We start from the raw sequence: 18,774 nt of genomic DNA on the forward strand, positions 1-18,774 counted from the left end.
ACAGAAACAAGGAGAAAAATGACAGAAACTGACTGTGTTGATTCACTTTTATTCTCAGCTCAATTTTACAGACAAAAAAGATATCTCTCAATAAATAGGAACATTCAAATAAATTTTCAGTTCAAAGTTTGCAGGAAAAAATCAAGGCAGAACTCTAAATGTATGGAAAGGCATTGGCATTATGAGTGAGTATCATGAGTGTGATCATGTCTGCTGCATAGAATATGCAATATAAAATCCCTTGAAGAATTACAATCAAAATGTATCAAGCCAACACAAAAGACAAAACAGCTGCATGTAATAACTCAGTCCCACAAAGTCAAGCATAAGTTGGTTAGTACAAAAAAAAAAAAAAAAAAGTCCAAGAAAAAGTCATAACCTTTGTGGTACGTCCTTAATCCAAAAAACTGTAAAGTGCCAATGTTGGTGCCACATTTGAATAATCCCTTAATATTATTTCTTATATAATATAAAGTCAGTACCAAAACCATGTGAGGGACAAGTAACAGTAAACAGTTCAATTAAATTAAAACAATTGCCTCATAAAGTGTTCACATATCCCAGGATCAAGGCAGAGTGACATTTCCCTTAAAAAAATTTAAAATCATCATGGCAGCATAGCCATTTGTTATTTATAAAGCACAGAAGTTAAGTTTATCAATAATGGCTTCAGGTTTCCATCAACATACTGAAGGCCAAATAAGCAAGACACAGACGGCGGTAATCCTCAGGGAGACCATAAATGACAGAAGAGCTCTGTCACGTCACGTTGCTGATCCTTCAGTGGATCTTGTTTCCGCTTTAAAACAGACGAGCGTCTCCAGAGAGGATCTTCAAGGTTCTACTAGGTGGGACAAAAACATTGTCCTCTGTCGGAGGATCTCAGTGTTTACACCATGCTGAATTATTCCCCCTGTCATCTGGGCCTGCTGGGGGGCTTTAGGGCCACTCTCCCTGCAAGCTAGAAAACAAACACTGTTAGAGTACATACTTTGGAGGAGCTTAATTTTATATGTAGATCATTATTTCAATGTGTCTGTCTCTTGGCCTGGGAGAAATTTGTGCTTACTAACTCACGAACAGTGAGCCGCTGCTTATTCATTACACTGTTATGTTGGGACAATGCCCGAAACCACAGACTTCTTTATAAACGTGAATGCCTTGAACAACATTAAGAATGTCTGGATGCCAAGGATTTAGGAAAGTCTGGCTGACTCTGACTTGTGTCTGAATACATACCAGCTGAGTGTGTGGCAGTGGAGATGGGACTGCAGAGGGCTTTGGCTTCACTGGAGGCATCGGAGGCTTTGGCTTCATGATCTTAGAGAGCAGATGTTCATATTTCAAATAAGTGGCAATGGCAACAACAGATACATGTATGAATGCAAATATTTGAAAACTGTGGGTAAAGTGACTTGTAATGGCACATACCGATTTTGTTGCAAGTGGTGGCAGAGGTCTGGATGGGGGTAGTGGCTTAGCCTGATAAAAAGAAGAAACCAAAAAAACATTAGCACAACAATTAATACATCATTTAACAAAGCAAACAAATAGTGTCGAAAGAAAATAGAAATATTGCCATTTTGTGTATGCAATTTTACCTCAGTATAGATTGGTTTGCTTGAAACATTTGTTGGCTGCATGAATGGCCTTACAACCTAAATAAAAAAGATTTATTTAGTGGTTGAAAACCAACTGACACCTGAAAAATAAGGCCAATTCTACATATAAATAATTCTACATTTAAATAAAGACAAAACAGTAGAATTGATTACCTGTTGACTCTTTGATGGCTGAGGTACAGCTGGCACTTTCTTTGGTGGCTGTAAGGGACAAAAAGAGAGATGAGTGAAAGCAAAAACTTGATTAGTTTGTTTCTTTAAAACCAGAACTATTACTGCAGTTTACAGTTGCCACAAATGGAAATATCATGTCTAATGTGGATGAAAAGATAAAAAGTTAACACACACAGAATGAGTGTTAGTGTATCACTACTCTGTGGCGCTGAGGCTGTTGGATCAAAAATGGAAGCTCACCTCTGGAGCTGCTCTGCTGGGCGTCGGTGCTCCAGTATGTGGTCTGGCAGTAGCAGAGAACAGAGGTTTACAGGCTTGAGTGGCCGAAGACTCCACAAATGTAGGCTGGCTGATGAGTGTGGTCCCAAGACGAGGGCTGCCCCGAGTACTGCTTGACCGAAACAATGGGTTGGATTGTCCTGAGGTAGACTGGAAGCATCTGTAAATGTATACACACAGAAGCTAAAGTTAAATACGGACAAGATCAAAACAAAGTCTCTCTAGCTTCATCTTCATACAGTAGCGATCTAACAGAGAGTGAAAGGAAGGAATAATGTCTTTCTGTACCTTTTTACAGGTTGCCTTTTTCTGATGCAGCACATCAAAGTCCCAATAACCAGGGCCAACAGCAGAAGAAAGCCAGCCGCCAGTGACACAATAAACACCCCATTTGCCTCTGTACACACACACACAAACACACACACATACAAACAAACAAACATATTAATAGAGACAATATTGTTTTATTGCCCTAGGATGAGCATGTAATAGCATATGTCACCTGCTCAGGCAACTGTAACATCATTACTGCATTTGTACAGACTAACAGGGGAATTCCATCACATCACTGTCTGTGTGTCCATTAGAAATCTATTCCGAATGCTGAATCTTGATGAAAAACAGAGCATTGGAGAAACAGACACAAACAGTCATGTGTAAAGCATGGTCATTAAAAGGTCAAGCATACAAAGAATGACATACATCAGTGACTGTCAGTGCTTACATGTGCATGTGAGGACAGACAAGCATAACATGAACAATACCTCCAGGCAGCTCTGATTGCTTCACATCGCAGAAAGGGGTGGCCCAGCCAGGGTCGCAGTGACACTTACTCTCGTGGTTGCAAACCTGTCAGAGATCACGCAGTCAGTTATGCTGGCTCATGGCTATACAGTGCTCCAAAGTGTTGTGAGGTTAACATATTTTTTACCCCGTGGTTGTTGCATTTGGCAGAGCAGTCATCTGTTCCGTACACTTTTATGCTTTTGATGTCTTGACACCGTTGATTGTAGCATACCTGAAAGACACAAATGACATCGTGAGGACACTGACACAGACAGTTCACAGATCAGTAGTCCATGGAGGTTTTTTGTTCATGGTCAGTTTTCTTACCATGTTGTGGCCACACTTGGTGCCAGTAGGTACCATGCCCATATCTGCAGGGTAGTTATCTTCAGGGTTCATAGTTGCTTCATTGCATATCTCTCCCTTTCCTACTCTGTAAAAGGATTTCTTGGATGTCACTGGAAACTCCCAGCCTCCGAAGCAGAAAAGTGTCCCACAGGATTGTTCTCTGTAACCAAAAACCACAAACCAATAATCCCAAAAACCAACAACACCACACTGTTAATATGCACCACTATAGTGCTGGTTTGGCTTTTGATTACATACCTGCTCGAACATCTCTGGCTCGACTGTGTTTTTCTGCAGTTTCCATGCCCGTAAAAACAAGCATCTGCAGCTACTTCAGCATCTGAACAGAATCATAACAAACAAAATGCAGACATAAGAGTCTTGATGTATCAGAATAAAAGTGGCTCCAAACTAAACTGTAATTCACCGCCGCTTTACCTGGTCCCCAGAGTCTCTTGCAGTGTTCCTGCCGTGAAGGACACTGTCCATTGTAGCAGTATCCTTTTCCCCGGTTGCAGGGCAGGCCATTTTGGGTGTACGCATCAGTTGGACAGGAGGCAGAGAAGCCAGTGCAGTACTCTGCCAGGTCACAATCTCCTGACCTTGATCGACAGACACTGCTTGTCGGTTTCAGCTTCAGAGTGGAGAGACACACAGATGGTGATGTACCGACTACTGAAATATGTACACTCACACATAACCAGCCAGACGGCACAGCCAGACAGTGTCTAGCTATATGGTAACACATTTAGTAACAGTGTGACTTCACTCATCTAGAGAGGACATAGTGAGTATGACTTACTTGGCAGTTGTGGCAGCACTCTCCCTCTGCACACTGGGCTCCTGTGTTGAGCTTGCAGGTTGTGGCATTGCAGCAGGGATTCTTGCATTCCTATGAGGCAGACAGAGGGGTCCAGAATATTATGATTCAGCCTCATTTGTGTGCTTTGTTTGTGTGATTGTATGCATGCACGATATGTGACTGCAGCATGCACAAACCTCTACAGAGCCACAGTCACACTCCTCTCCGGGCTCCAGGAAGGCGTTTCCACACACTGGCCCTCCATAGATGCGATCAGTGGAGGGAGTATCCAGCAGACAGGTAGGGTTCACCTCCTGCAAGAACCTGTTGAGCTGCTGCTGACTGCAGCTGCTGAACTGCTGCGGATACACAAAGCTAGAAGAAGACATAGCAAGAGCAAGAAAAGAGAAGTTAAACATTAGCTTTACTTTGAGCGTAAGAATAGTAGATTAGAGGGAGTTTATGTGCTGGTGAGAAACTGAACTTACCCAACACTCTCAGCCATGATGCAGCCTTTTTTCGATATTGAGGAGCCACAGACACAGTTTTCGGTATCATGGGACAAGCCCAGGTTGTGACCCATCTCATGCGCAATAGTAGACGCCACTCCTATTGGGTTAGTGTTATGGTCCTGTGAGTATAGCAGACAAACATTCAGTAGAGTAAAACCGAAATTAAAATCTCATGATTTTTTTTCACAGAGATTTTACATTGATCCATTTATTAAACAGAAAAGTATACTTGCCTCATTGACAGCTCCAGAGTTAGAGGTGCACATTGCATTGGTGTTTGCTAAGCCGACAGTGGAGCCATCAAAATCAACACCTCTGGATAATGAAGAGGTATAAGTTATTAGAAACCAGCTCTATCAGATTAACAGGTTTTTGTTTTTTTATTTAACAGTGGGAAGTTGAAATCTGCTGGATCTTACGTGATGAACTGTGCATTGTCGTGTTTGGTCCTCAGCAGCAGGCTCCGCTGCCGCCACGTGAGGAAGCGACTGAGGGTGAGCTCAGGGTTTGTGCTGACCTCTATCTGGTCTCTGTATGACCAGATATCCAGAGCGACCAGCATCACACGAACACCCAGGGGGCGATACAGCTGAAACGGAGCAGCATGTGGTCACAAAGTGAAAAGGGGAAAAACTGAATGAGTTATAAGGTAATTAGGTCATAACAGTATTTTTGAATGTGAGGGAGTTTAACTGGTAATGCTACAAATAACAGATGCTGTCACAGGAAGTCACAGTTGCGTCTATTGCTGCCATTCATGTTGGCCCTGCTCTTTCAGAGTAATCAAAGACGATTCTGTGATACGTGTGAAAATGTTCAATATAGGTGTGAAGATTCACAGTTAAAGTTTGATTTTCACAGTGAGAAAACTTTTCATTCCTTTTATTGGTCAAATTCCAATCGGTAAAGGACAAATATTATCAGGAGAGATTTCTTGCATTAAATCCACAGTGAAAGTGAAGCCTGATAAAGTGCTAGACAGCTGACTGTGCTGCATTGTGAGAAAGTCTGATATGCAGCCAATGAAAATAAGCTAAATTACTAAATCACTGGTAAAATAGGTGGAATGCTTCATTAATTCCACAGGAGAAAATTACATGAAATTACACAATTAAGCTTTTACGATAATTTAAAGTTTAGACTGCTCTTATTTTCTCCCAAGGTTAGAGGATTTTTCGCTGTGTAAAAATATAACAGCGTTAAATTATTTAGATAGACTTATTAACTGATAGACTAACAGAGAAACATACCTTGTCCACATGATTTGCTATTTCAAGCAGTCTGGTCTCTATTGTCTTCTTGCCATCAAACTTCTTGTACTAAAAAAAACGTTTTTTAAATTAGCAATAAAATCAACAGTGTCTCAGAAATAAAACAAAATCTTTCCAAAAGTTTTATTATAGAAAAGGAAATATAGGAAATCAAACCTCAGAGTGGTCGACCACCAGAACCAGCTCCACTGTCCTGTGTTTTACTGAACGGTCTTTGGTCTGGGCTCTGCTTTTCTGAATATCACAAAAGGTGTAAGATATTAACAATATTAATTGTGTGTGTGTATGTGTGTGCATACATATGTGTCTGTTAGACCCAAGTATTGTTTTGAGGATGTTTAATACAGCTCAACAATTGACTATGAGTTTTGGTGTTTGATGGTCTACAGTAGTGCTGAAACAAAATCAATATTACAATGGTCCTGCATCTATTAAAATATGCAAATTGATATTTGCATGTTGAAGCTAATTGTCACTTGTCCAGTTACAATTTCTAAATATATTATAAATGAACTATCGTCTCTCTTCCTCGTTTTCTTGGTGTCTACTTTCTACTCTGCACCCCTGTTTTCATTCCCTTTGTTTTACCTGAATATGTTTTATTGAAATTAATGCCAGTGTTAAGTTCAATAACAACTTTTGAATTTTCAAATGATTTTCATAATCTTCATGATCATCATGTTGCTAGATTTTAAAAACATCAAGGGGAAAGTGTTTGGTTTTTTTTTAACCGTGTGTCATGATAAGTTACGGCGCTTTTGTGAACAGTAGTATTTTACTGCATCTTACTTACTTACTTTCTTACTGCAGCACAAATGTATAATATTAGATGTCAGCAGATGTCTCAGTCCAGAAATATCAGCTGTAGGTTTCAAACCCTGGTGTATATGTGTATGTGTCCACTCTGTGTGTCTTTACCAGACTGCTGAGCTGGAACAGTCCAGACGGACGAGCTCCATGATCATAGAAAGTGGTTGTGTTTCCATGGGAACAGGAGCTCCTCTTCCTCCTCAGGTGTTTGTAGTTGTAAACAGCATGAAGACCCTCCCCACTGTGAGCTTCCGAGCTCTGTCTGTCATCCTGCGCTCCCCCATCGGCACCGGCCAGAGGTTCAATAAGGTAGATCTGGCCCTGGAGACGCACAAACCCCCTGCAGTGCAAAAGAGGAAGTTCAGAGTGGACAGAGGCAAACACCTCATCTTTTTCTTCAGCAGATCTAACTCACAAACGGATCACAGTTGAACTAATCATAAGACAGCCTTTGTTCGTCATATTTTCAATTCCCACACCCTTTGAAGCTAACAGGTCTTTTCTTGCAAACAGAAGGGAGCTTAAAGAAGCCTGCATGACTCAGTTACAGGTTTTCAGCACTGCATGCAGTCTTAATGGTCAGTGTGATGGACGAAAGGGATGCTGAAGGACTGATCCTCTCTTTGGACTGGGCACTCTGGTCATGAGTCACAGCAGGAGACTTACAGTCCCAAAGCATCATGGGTTTAATTCAATTTGGCACTGTATTTAGGGAAACAATATTCTTTTTTGTAATTAGAGTTACAGGATGAAATAAATTTGCATCCAGCATTACTCACTTTATTCCAGAGCACAGTCCCACGCTGGCAGATGAGTCTTCCACTCCCACAATGTGTCCATGGTAGTAGCAGTGAACCTGAACAGACGTCCATCATTTGTCAGAGAATCAAAAGAGATTTTTCACACTCACTCTTTGCTTTTCCTTAATCGGCCAAGTATCTCAAGCACGGTGTAGAACTGTGATCTGATCAGAAGAATATGTATTTAACTGTATGTGGGTGTCTTTGTCAGAGGGAATGACAGTCATGACCTCATATTTCAATTCCTCTTCAATGTAAGACTCAAGAATTGCAGTGTGTGGTGTCAACTCTCATAATGAGGAACTTTATAGTTGAGAAACTCCAAAAAGCTGAAAGAGTCATCAGGACATCTGAAATTTTGAAATAAGAAGATGGACTGGCATGTATTGCAAAACATGATTTTTCTCATGAAGATGATGATGATGATGACTGGTCTTTAAGTGTTAAGTGTTTAAGTGTGAAATATTAATTGAATTGTGTGTTTGGTAATTGTGCTGTAGAGCCTTAAAAAATGTTACTGGTATGGTTACAACACTTGCTGTATTTTAGAAATACTGTAACCCTAAGACCAGCTCAAATATCAAGATCAAACTTCTCAACAGAAGATCTGCAGTTAAGAAGTGTACCCAACACAGGAAGGCAGATGCAACAAAACCAATATATTGGGGTTTTCAGTTGACACAGGATATCCTGTATTCATTTTATTGAAGCCTATATGCTCTATTTAGTAAGATAATTCTTTGGTACTCTACACTTTGGTACATTAGTCTAATTTCAGACTTCTGAATCACCTATGTCACTGAAATATGCAGTGATTTAAATTGAATGTATGATGTAAAACTAAGTGGCAATTCAGTCTGATGATCAGACTAAATATACTTTATATACACACACACACACTCAAAAAAGTTTTCAGTAATAACGGCATCTGTTTCTGATAGACTCAACTAATACAAAGATATAGACCATTATAATGCAGGCTGATCATGAATACAGGGATTATGTTAATGTTAGTGAAATTGTAGTGAAAGAAAGATACATACCCCAAGATCTGGAGTAGTTGTAATTTGGGTGCCCTGATCAGAATAGTGTGTCACAGAAAAGTTTTTCCCAATAAGATCTCTGAAATTAACAGATTTTTTAAATATCAATCATATTGTCATGTAAAGAAAGAAGCACAGTATATATAGACCTGCACAGTAAAAAAAAAATCTTACTTATTTCTTTCCAGGTGCAGAGTGTAGTTTTGCCCTGCAATCGTCAAAGAGTACTGGAGTACATCAGGGTATGTCTACACAGACACACACACACACACACACACACACACACACACACACACACACACACACACACACACACACACACACACGCACGCACGCACGCACACACACAGCAGAAGACTTTAATGCTTTTTGATTTCAATAGTTTTTAAATAAACTTGTAAAAGTGTACAGTAACATGCGTGTTACCTGATTTGTGGCTGCATCATTCGTGAGAGATGAATCCTTCAGCTTCTGAGGTATCACTGTTTGGTACTTCATCACATGAGGTAGAGTCTTTACACTGCCCGCGAGGATTCCTGCAAATAGGGACATCTCATGAGACAAGAAACAAAAGGAAAAAAGAGAGACAGAGAGAATGAAAGAAAGAAAGAAAGATAGAAAGAAAGAAAGAAAGAAAGAGTCGTACCCCACGAGGAGAATAACATCATTAAAAAATATCCAGTATATCGCATGTTGCTCTATCGGACGGACTCTTTCATTGTATGCTTCGCAGTCTGTGGTAAGTATGGACTCTTCCCAGCTCTCCGCCCCTCTGCCGTGTAATATCCTGAAGAATCTGACTCTGACAAGAAAATTAGTCACTGCAGAAAGTTAAACGTTGCTCCTACAAAATGAGCATTCGTCATTAGATGAAAAACGCTGTGATAATGCCTCCAATGTGTAATGTGTAATGTGTAACAGCTTATGTTGCACTTTATTGAAAAAATAGTCGCACACGTTGCTATTAGTTTAAACCTATTACAGACACAACTGGAACTTTTTTCTTTCCACACAAGGGTTTTCACTGATTACCAATAGGTTCTAATATATTTACCCATTCGCCAATAATAAGCCACCTTTCCATAACAAATGTAAACTCGGTTTACCACATATTTTATTGGGAAGATTAATAGCGATAGACTACGGGAAACCCCCTCATTCATTAACAAAATATCCTGTACACATGGCCAAAGAGCTCTCACCAGCTGACAGCTGAAACAGCGAAGCCTCTTAGTGGCCTTTGTTGCCATCTACTGTTTTAAGTTTTCAAATATTTTAGTTTTAAACAGCATATGTTTGCTGCACTTCTTGTGATAGGAAAAGTAAGCAAAATCACAGCAATGAGCTAAGTAAACCTTACATATCAGTGTATGTTCATTAGTAATATCAACCAAAATTCATCAAATTAGCACAAACCAGTGTCAGTTGCTGAGTATCTGGGGTCCGGCTCTCAGACATTTGGAAATCAAGATAAACGGAGCAAACTAAAGAAAATATGGCTAATTAAGTTCGTTATAATATGTGAAGGAATAGTAGATATTTGAAAACATGCTAACCCCTAGCTACACAGCAGACATCAGATACTCACATCAAAACTTTTTTGTGGCTATCTGGACATAGCTTTCCCATGTTTCGCCTGTCTGACCGGTTGGTGGCGGCAACACACCATTTTTGTTTTTAGTCGCGTTCACGTCTTATCGTTAGCGTGGGAAAACCCGGAGACAACAGGCCTTAGGCGATAATTGGAATTTGTGACAAAAAAAAACAACCTAATTATGCCAAGAAACTGTTGGTAGAATGGCTGCAATTGCACCACCGCTGGTCGTAATATCAAAATAAAACCCAGTATTAACACTAATACATTTAATAGGAGCTATACACGGTTTGAAACAAGTACTTAACACAACAAAATACCTGGTGTGACAACACAGGGTGAACACTGCCAAGACGGAATAACAGGTGTTTTTACTATTCTTCCCATTCTGCTGACATTACGTGAATGCAGCATTTTACAACCGCCAAAAAAAGAGAAGACGTCGTCATTCCGCGACAACTACAACCAAAACATAAAACTCCTCTGAGGCAGTTGCACTTCTTTCAGTGTAGTGAAAGCGTCTGGGAACTGTCCGCTGACAGGAAACATGGAGGAGCAGGAGATAAGGCAGAGTGAGCTCCCGTTCAGCTTCACCCCGCAGCTCGTCCACCTGCACAAGGACCACGAGCTGTTTGAGGTAACGTTGTGACGACGAACTGAATCCACTGACCGTTACCGGCGGCTAACCGGCTAATCCACCCACAGTAACATCAGTAACATACTGCATGTGGACGCTGTTTACAGGATGGAGACATCCACAGACACATGTACCTTCAAGATCTCTACTCCTCGGGAGCAGACGACAAACCAACGCCCAGGTATGAAAAACAAGTCTTATCCCTGATGGAGCCAGGTTTTGGCTTCGGTAATTTACTTGTTTGTGGGTTACATTGAGTTAACAAGCAGCAAACAAACTCTACACTGTAAGGATTAGTCCATAGACCATTTTGATAATAGATTATCAGGTTACTGTTTGTTGACCTATTGATATATTTATGTTTTCTGTCTCCATTAAATTCTTCTATGCATATGATTGTGGGATATAGTGGAAAATGGTTAGTCTAAAAAGGCTATTAGATAGACTTTTAGTTTGTTCAATGTCAAGCCCCACTGTAAGTGTGCTAGACATATGTGGTTGTGGCATCCCAGCATCTATAGTTTACAAGTCATCTCCATATAGGAAATACAGGAAAAATAAACTACCAAACAACAAATTGGCCCAATAAATGATAATTCCTTTGCAACTGTTGCTTTTCCCCTTTTTAACTGTAGCCCATTGTAATGTCAGTGTTGGTTGAGCTGTCACTCACTTTCCTCCATCTCTTGTGTCTTCTCAGTGTGTCAGAGTTTGCCTGTCACATCTCTGGCTGCAGTGCAGTCTTCAGTACACTGGAGGAGTACGAACACCACTACAACTCTCTGCACAGACATGTTTGCTGCTCCTGCCGTCGCTCCCTGCCAAGTGCCCGGCTCCTAGACATTCACATTCAGGAGTGGCACGACTCTCTCTTCACTATCCTTGCCCAGAGGCAAGACATGGTAAGCCAAAGGAAAGAAAAGAAATGATACCCTCAAGCTATGAGGGAGATTTGTATATAAAGCCAAATATTTTGAACATTCTTTAAAGATGAACAGCTTCAATGATAAGTTTTCTCTGACACTTCACATTGTTCAGTACCAGTGTTTGGTGGAGGGGTGTGGACAGAAGTTCAGGACTAGTAAACACAGGAAGGACCATCTAATAAGAATTCACAAGTATCCACCAGACTTCAGATTTGACAAAACCAAAAAGGACAGAGGGTAAGTCTGCACCTTCCATACTTTGTCCACTAGATGGCAGCAAAGCATCAGTATAACCATTACTCTGAAAGTTTCAGTCAGGGAGAGCCCATGTTTGTTATAATAAACAGGATATATGCCTCTGGATTTGATCTTTTTGGCATATTTCACACATATTTCTGTCAGAGTGAGATTCTCTTTGCTGCCGTTATGAAACCAATGCGTAACTCCACACTGAGACTTGTTTGAAATGCTTTTTTTTGGTATATTTTCTGGTCCAACAAAGTAAAATAAGAGGCTTAAAATATTTGTTAAATCATTGTGTTTTTCTTAAATACTATGTGTATATTTAGTATCATCTTATTTTTGTTAATAGAACCAGAGAGACAAAGAGGCCGCAGCAGAAAGACGCAGCCATGGAGGTAGTAGATGATGTGTGTGAGTCTGAGGGTGTGTGTGAGGTTATGTGTGATGTGTTGTCCGACCAAACTGAGCAAGGGGAGTCCATGGAGACACACGTGTTCGAGAAAGAGGCTGCTCATATGGCAGAGCCCGCTACTGCCGGGGAGCACGCAGGTCTTCCTGCTGCAGATCACGGCAACGAGTGTGCAAGCACCGAGACTCTAAAACCTCGATACTCCTACAGGTCAGTCTTAAAATTTGTTCTGCCACAATGTCTTGTGATAAAAGAGACTAAGTCAGCCATTTTTTTTTTTTTTAGATGTTTTTAGGTTAACTTTGTGAATTTAAAGCAAGTTTGTAACCATTAGATATCAGTGTTCTTAAGGTAAAAACTTGAGCAATTATGTCTGTCTTAAGCAAACTGTAGGAAGGGTTATTTCTATTTTGTATGTGTAGGTTAATATTGTATTATTAAAATATATGCAAGTTGATATCTTCATGATTTTTACTACAGCTTTTCTTTTCATAAACAATCTGAGATACAAAACAACACGCGTGTTCTTTTATTTCAGGGTCCCGACAACGGTGTGCTTCGGCCAAGGCTCAGTCCGAGGCTTCAGAGGACGGCGGGGAAGAAGGAAATGAAACAACAGAATTGCGCCTTGTGTTTGATGTCCTTTTTTAAAATGTATGACTCAATACCCTTGTCTTGTAATATATTTACTGTCACATATGTCATTAACTTAAAATAAAATGGCTTTTGCATAAAGAAAAAACATGATGTGCGTGAGCATTTTTTTTTTTTAGGTGATCAAGAATACCTTTTGTTGCTACAAGGCTCCCATCTTGTGTCTGTTGTGGTGACATCCAGCAGCTGTGTTCTACTAGCGGAAAGGTTGACTAAAATCAAAATGCATGTGTTGTTTAAAAGAATGATGCAGCGCAGCTCAAGGCTGTGCTTAAATTACAATTCACAAGGATGTTTGTAGAAAGATTTTTGTGAAGAGAAAAATGAGAGGAATGACAGAATTTACATAAGAGATTTTAATAATTGTACAAAACACCTTTTCACTCATCAAATATAAAATACACTGTACATTAATGACTGATGTGAGTCTATCAGTCTTGTTTAGGATTTTGGAGTGTTTGCAAAAAATAGTTGACTTTTATTTACATTTTGTAATGAAACTGGTCTTGGACTTTAAGGAGCTCTTTCAACACCTGTGCAAAAGGTCTTTTGAGGTAATGTAAAAAACTAATGACAATGATAAAGTAGATTTATTTTAGACTTAATTTGTATTTTTATGGCTATAATATATATAATATGAATATATGTTTGCGCTAATTGAAGTGTTTTTTTTTTTTTGTTGAATGACTGATGTGTGAGATTGCCTCTTTATAACAGCTGATCATAATTTGAGGCACAATCTACTTGTTTGGTAACTTTTTCCTCCCACCTTCAGCTTATAAAAAAAAAAAGTCTGAGTGCCAGTTATATTATCAGTCTATGATTAAACAGAGAAGTTCCTCCTATTATACAGAAAACTGATTTTTAGACTGAGTATAAATGTTGATGCTCTTCAGTGTTTTCTGTACCACACATTTTTTAAAACTGTTCATTTAAGGTGAGAACTTTTGAAAGGCCTCTGAAATGGAAATAAGACATTCACATGGTCACTTTAGTGAGTCATCAGAAGCTATTGCTTTAAACCCAAAGCTACAGGCCTTTAAATAAACATCTTCTCTTGCCACATTAGAATTACTTTACGGCAGAATGCCTATACTGGAAGACAGAAGCTCCCAATTCATGTGAAATTTGAAAAATTTTATCCGGAGAATGAGCTCAGTGATAGTGTGTCTTTTCGAAAAGGGAATTTACTAATTACACTGCAAAAATGACCACGTTAACAAATATTTTACGGTAAAGTAAATCTGAAATACGTCATAGAAAATGAAATGAAAAATGACAATTGAGTGAAAATATTTCACTTGTCTCTGTTCCACATGTTCATTGAAAAGAATCTATTATTTTAAAATTAAACCAGTTTATTCTGCTAACATTTCTGTATGCAAAATATTCTTCTCACGCAATTTTATTTTTCACTATAACGAGAAATATTTTACATAAGATTTAATATGAGATTTCAGACAGATGGACATTTTTGCAGTGTTTCTTATTTGCTGCATGAAGGCATTTTTAAAGGCAGCTTTCCCCACGAATCAGTTCAAAGTTAGTGAGGGTTAAGACAAATAGTACATCCCATATGGTCCACTGAATAGTCCTGGGACAGGTAAGGCAGGCCGCGGTCCGTTCAGGGCCGCGTAGAGGGACGGTGCGCCCATAGGTGCGCTCAGGGGGAAGGGAAACGCGAAGGCCGGCAGCAGCGGCTTCGCGGCCAGCTTGAGCTTCTCTAGCTCGGCCTCCTGCAGTCTCTTGGCCTTGGCCCTGCGGTTCTGAAACCAGATCTTGACCTGGGTCTCTGTGAGGCTGAGGGAGCTGGAGAACTCCGCTCTCTCCGCGATGGAGAGGTACTGTTTCTGACGGAACTTCCTCTCCAGAGAAAGCAGCTGAGAGGTTGTAAAGGGAGTTCTGGGTTTCCTGTTGTTCTTGTGTTTCCGTAGATTGCAAGGGGTCGGGCTGGGAAGTCCTGGAAATACATTTAGAAAGTCACATCACAACACCGGAATACAAAAATATGTCATCCATATTATTTAACTATGTTGTATCTGACCAAAGCCAAACCAGGGTAATATCAAACACGGAAGACGGTATTTAGGTCAGTTTTAAAATCCCTCTCCATCATCTCTAGATTTATTGATATACGAGATTATTAAGGGACGATAGCTTTAAATCGAATTTCCTCGTTATTGATTTCTAATAAAGAACCTAAGGTTAGAAATATTTCGTTCATAAATTTACTGAACTTCGTTGAAGTGTTTCTGGTGATTTTCAGAACAGTTTTAAACTGTCAGAAAGTTGGAAAGCGTATGATTCTCATTGTTAAGAAAGAAAGACAGTAGTTATCCTACACTCACTTGGAGGGGATGCGTAAGGAGCCTGAAACCAGGGGTTCGTTTCCTTGTCACTGGAGTCCACCACCTCTGGTTTGGACCGATAAAGTCCACTCGGTGACGCACACTCGGTCTCCTCTGCCTGGACGCAGTCTGAACCGGGCTCGGGGGAGTGGACGCTTCTGCCGGGCGGCCGGTCTGATATGAGGGATTCCACACTGAAAGGCAGATCTAAACTCTTGGTCTTACATCTTCTGACAGGGGATAGATCCAGCTTGTCAGATCCCATGCCACCGGCGGCTCGGTCCTCTGGTGAGGTGTCCCCCGGAGCAGTCGAGGGCGGTGATCCCTGCGCAGGATTCATTACGCACGACTGAGGTGCCATACAACCAATTTTCCCACCGCTCTCCTCGTTGCTGTTTTATGTTTCCGTGTTTTCGCCTTGAGGAAATCTGTGATGCCGCCGAGGCTCATCCGATGTTGCACAGCGTGGTAAACTTCAGATTTGACGCACGAACTTGCCTCTCTCTCAGTGATGTGCCGTAAGTTCGTCTTTCATCTTGCCACCCGCCTATCAGTCTGTCGAGGTTTCCACGTGACTTAACCAAAACACTTTCTGATAGGTCAGGCTTGTTATGACGGCGTAGTAGTCAATTTCATACCCACAATATAGTGCATATAATTTGTGCACACTAAAACATTACATGCATGTGTATAGCCTATGTTATACATATATATGTATATAATGTGGGCCATAAACTCTTTATTCTCAAAACTCTTTATTTGAATACCTTACCAAGTTTAAAGCTCCACTTATCAGTTTTTTTTTTTTTTTTTTTACTGGGGATCATATGACTAATTGTAACATGATAGATGTTTCTTTTTGGGAAGAACTGTCTGTACAATGCTGCAGTTTCTTTTGGTGCTATGGAGCATTTTGGTGCCTTTCAGCACAATGTTTTGGTTTTTTTTTCATCAGCCTTCTGCTCTTGAGCAACAGGCGGCTGCTCTAAAGCTTTAAAAAACCTGCTGTACACTACCATCAACAACAGAGCTAAAAGGAGACAAAATGTTGAACTTATTAAAGGTTTAACAAAAACTGACCCAAAAAGATGCCAGAGAATTCAAATTCACTTTACAAAAGTTTACTGGTATAAAATGTTTTTGTTAAGTTGCAAAAATGATAGTGCTGTTACTTGTTGTAGGGCCCGTCGAGGCAGTTATGCTTGGGAAATGCTGACAGTATTTAATCACTTTGTTTCATTAAAGCAGTAAGACAATCCTGGATTACAGTACTTTTTATACCCTCAAGAGTTATTATCACTGTAAATTTCTGTCTTGTGGCCTGTAATCACATTATCTATGGCTGTACATTGGCTATATTTCAACCTATTGTGTTCATTGTAATCCCTTTGAAAGACAGTGAAACCCCAACTAATGTTGCAGAACCCTATTGAAGAGGCCCGTCCAAATTGGCCTTGTTTTGCAGCTCTTCATATCAAGTCTAATCTTTTTCAGTGAAACCCGATATGTGAGAGTTTTCCTCTCTTATTGGAACTGTTGCTGGGCTTGCAGCAGCACACTGTCTGTCTCTCTCTAGGACAATTGGTTAAATGAAGTTAACTGTTTTCTCTCCCCGAGGTACATTTCTGCTTTGATCCTGTTGCGCCTGGCGCCTGTCTGCTCTCTCTCCCCCTCTCCCTCTGTGTGTGACAGTGATGGATTGCTGGGTAACCATACAAGTTTTCAATGACTGTAATTTAGTGCCCCGCAACATTACATTCTCCTCTACTTACTGTGAATATTACCACTCTCACTCTCCCCCTGTTTGAAGAAGGATGTAAGACTGTCTGTAATGTTTTGTTTCTCTTCCACTGTTTTATAATGAATGAGTAAATGATATTTCCTGCCTCTCTCTGAGTAGCACGGACATGCCAGAAAAGTCAACAATGAGTACAGTATTTTGGTTTGAGAGATGAAAAAATCTATCTACAGCGCAGTAGCTGCACTACAGTTTTAGTATCTCTCTCATTTTTATCTGTGCATTACTTTTCAATACATCTGCATATAGTGAAAATCAGATCAGTTTTGGTTCTTTGGTTATTTTGAGAAATAGTTTTTGTATAGCCACCAACGAGCATTATGGAGTATGGTCGCCTCCAGCTACATTCATTTAATTCAGAAACAAAAAGATGTTTTGATTTTATGGATTTTCCTACGTCCTACTAGAGAAAAACATAACTTTATTTTTTCAAAAAGGGACAGGGACCCAACCCATACCATTAGATGCCACTGTTTGCTGATTAGCTCTAGAAACAAAGTACAGCTTAGGCTGATGAGTTAGTTCTTGCAAGTGTAGGTAATAAACCAAAGTTTTGGAAAACTAAAAATTTTGACCTGATGATGGCACAATGTGAAAAGTTAAGGGATCACCAAAGTTATTAGGATTCATTTATTGGAAATAATAAATATTTTCTTCTGCCAATCCATCCAGTTGATGTTAAGATACTTCACTGGACCTGTTGGTGGGGCTAGGTGAAAGGTCACCAAACTATTAGGATTCAATGTTTGGGCATCATGGATATTTGTACCAAGTTTCAGTACTATCCATCCAATACTAGACAAGGCATTTCACTAAAACCCAAAATGTCAACCTTCTGATGGTGCTAGAGGAAAAGTCTGTAGGTGATTTGAGTTTTTGGGATTCATCCTCTGCGGACTATGAAAGCCTGTACAGAATTTTAATGGCGATCATTGCAAACTGTAGAGCCATGGCACCAGTGAGCAGCAACATTTATCATTTTCAAATGTGAAACAATGATAAAGAAAGAACAAAAGCTTTAATTGGTAAAGACGTTCTTGGAAAGTATTCATACTATACTCTTCAGTTTGTTATTTTAGTTTCCCTCACAGCTTCAACTGAGAAGCTTCAGCTGCCATCAACCAGTCAACTACAGGCAGTCATTTACTGTGAACAGCTATCAAGCCAAACTACCACCAGTCTATCCATCTGTCTGACTTTCAGCCTGTCTTTTACACGCACAAACACACACACACACACACACACACACACACACACACATTTATATACACCTTTCTGATCCTTGCTGGCTTGCCAAAGTGGAGAATTGTTTATGGAGGTAATTGTGGTTTCTAAAAGAGTTTTTGCTTCGAACAAACATGTTGAAGCAAGCTTTATATATTTCATTTTTTAAATCATTCTCTTTCATGAGAGTTGGCAGGGCTTCCAGCTCTCCTAAGCAAACTTTGTGGAGGGGGCTGGAGTCATGTGGGATAAACATTTATGAAACACACAGCGGGGAACTTTGTGGTGAAAGTGTATCGTCTTTAAAAGAGACGGGAGGCCTGCCTGGTGAAGCATAACAGAGTATTATCCTGTGTCTGAGTGGACCTGCCAACTTCGGTACAGTATGTCAAAAAATCTTGATGGATGTTAGATCACAAACTTTCCTTTCCAGGCTGACATTTTCAATAAATCACACTCAATATGAATTCTCTTTATCTTTACAGAGAGAATGC

General features: G+C 40.0%; 3 protein-coding genes across 4 annotated transcripts; 1 reads left to right on the plus strand and 2 right to left on the minus strand.

Annotated features, from left to right (window-relative positions):
* Window positions 1-11: 11 nt before the first annotated feature.
* Window positions 12-10,079, minus strand: adam8a (ADAM metallopeptidase domain 8a). 2 transcript variants are annotated; one of them, XM_056394564.1, is made up of 25 exons: window positions 10,036-10,079; window positions 8,874-8,983; window positions 8,622-8,695; window positions 8,448-8,526; window positions 7,384-7,460; window positions 6,713-6,944; window positions 5,951-6,028; window positions 5,774-5,842; window positions 4,943-5,112; window positions 4,757-4,838; window positions 4,500-4,642; window positions 4,209-4,386; window positions 4,012-4,101; window positions 3,648-3,843; window positions 3,468-3,549; window positions 3,189-3,369; window positions 3,007-3,093; window positions 2,840-2,924; window positions 2,364-2,472; window positions 2,037-2,235; window positions 1,776-1,823; window positions 1,602-1,658; window positions 1,432-1,482; window positions 1,240-1,320; window positions 12-961 (listed from the first exon to the last, which is right to left on the minus strand). In XM_056394564.1, the coding sequence occupies exons 2-25, from the start codon at window positions 8,943-8,945 to the stop codon at window positions 917-919; spliced, it is 2,565 nt and encodes an 854-aa protein (XP_056250539.1). In that variant the 5' UTR covers window positions 8,946-8,983; window positions 10,036-10,079; the 3' UTR covers window positions 12-916. The 2 variants fall into 2 exon arrangements, with proteins under 2 accessions (XP_056250539.1, XP_056250538.1); XM_056394563.1 differs by lacking the exon at window positions 10,036-10,079 and adding an exon at window positions 9,094-9,242.
* Window positions 10,080-10,476: 397 nt separating this feature from the next.
* Window positions 10,477-12,998, plus strand: znf511 (zinc finger protein 511). Its single transcript, XM_056395756.1, has 6 exons — window positions 10,477-10,678; window positions 10,786-10,859; window positions 11,379-11,580; window positions 11,717-11,841; window positions 12,197-12,466; window positions 12,795-12,998. Exons 1-6 carry the CDS (start codon window positions 10,589-10,591, stop codon window positions 12,865-12,867), a joined length of 834 nt encoding a protein of 277 aa, XP_056251731.1. The 5' UTR covers window positions 10,477-10,588; the 3' UTR covers window positions 12,868-12,998.
* Window positions 12,999-13,257: 259 nt separating this feature from the next.
* Window positions 13,258-15,883, minus strand: msx3 (muscle segment homeobox 3). Its single transcript, XM_056395722.1, has 2 exons — window positions 15,259-15,883; window positions 13,258-14,870 (listed from the first exon to the last, which is right to left on the minus strand). The coding sequence occupies exons 1-2, from the start codon at window positions 15,617-15,619 to the stop codon at window positions 14,464-14,466; spliced, it is 768 nt and encodes a 255-aa protein (XP_056251697.1). The 5' UTR covers window positions 15,620-15,883; the 3' UTR covers window positions 13,258-14,463.
* Between the last annotated feature and the right edge of the window lie 2,891 nt (window positions 15,884-18,774).

The sequence above is a fragment of the Seriola aureovittata genome, chromosome 14 (genome assembly GCF_021018895.1).
Source record: "Seriola aureovittata isolate HTS-2021-v1 ecotype China chromosome 14, ASM2101889v1, whole genome shotgun sequence".
In the NCBI taxonomy this organism is placed as follows: domain Eukaryota; kingdom Metazoa; phylum Chordata; class Actinopteri; order Carangiformes; family Carangidae; genus Seriola; species Seriola aureovittata.

Excerpts from the sequence above, each read along its gene's own strand:
- adam8a (XM_056394563.1), bottom strand. The coding sequence starts at position 9,139 with ATGCGATATACTGGATATTTTTTAATGATGTTATTCTCCTCGTGGG. Across the intron at positions 5,113-5,773 it reads TAGCAAATCATGTGGACAAG|CTGTATCGCCCCCTGGGTGT; the intron begins GTATGTTTCTCT and ends GCTCCGTTTCAG. Across the intron at positions 2,473-2,839 it reads GCAATCAGAGCTGCCTGGAG|AGGCAAATGGGGTGTTTATT; the intron begins GTATTGTTCATG and ends GTGTGTGTACAG.
- znf511 (XM_056395756.1), top strand. The coding sequence starts at position 10,589 with ATGGAGGAGCAGGAGATAAGGCAGAGTGAGCTCCCGTTCAGCTTCACC. Across the intron at positions 10,860-11,378 it reads GACGACAAACCAACGCCCAG|TGTGTCAGAGTTTGCCTGTC; the intron begins GTATGAAAAACA and ends GTGTCTTCTCAG. Across the intron at positions 12,467-12,794 it reads AAACCTCGATACTCCTACAG|GGTCCCGACAACGGTGTGCT; the intron begins GTCAGTCTTAAA and ends CTTTTATTTCAG.
- msx3 (XM_056395722.1), bottom strand. The coding sequence starts at position 15,619 with ATGGCACCTCAGTCGTGCGTAATGAATCCTGCGCAGGGATCACCGCCC. Across the intron at positions 14,871-15,258 it reads TCCTTACGCATCCCCTCCAA|GACTTCCCAGCCCGACCCCT; the intron begins GTGAGTGTAGGA and ends ATGTATTTCCAG.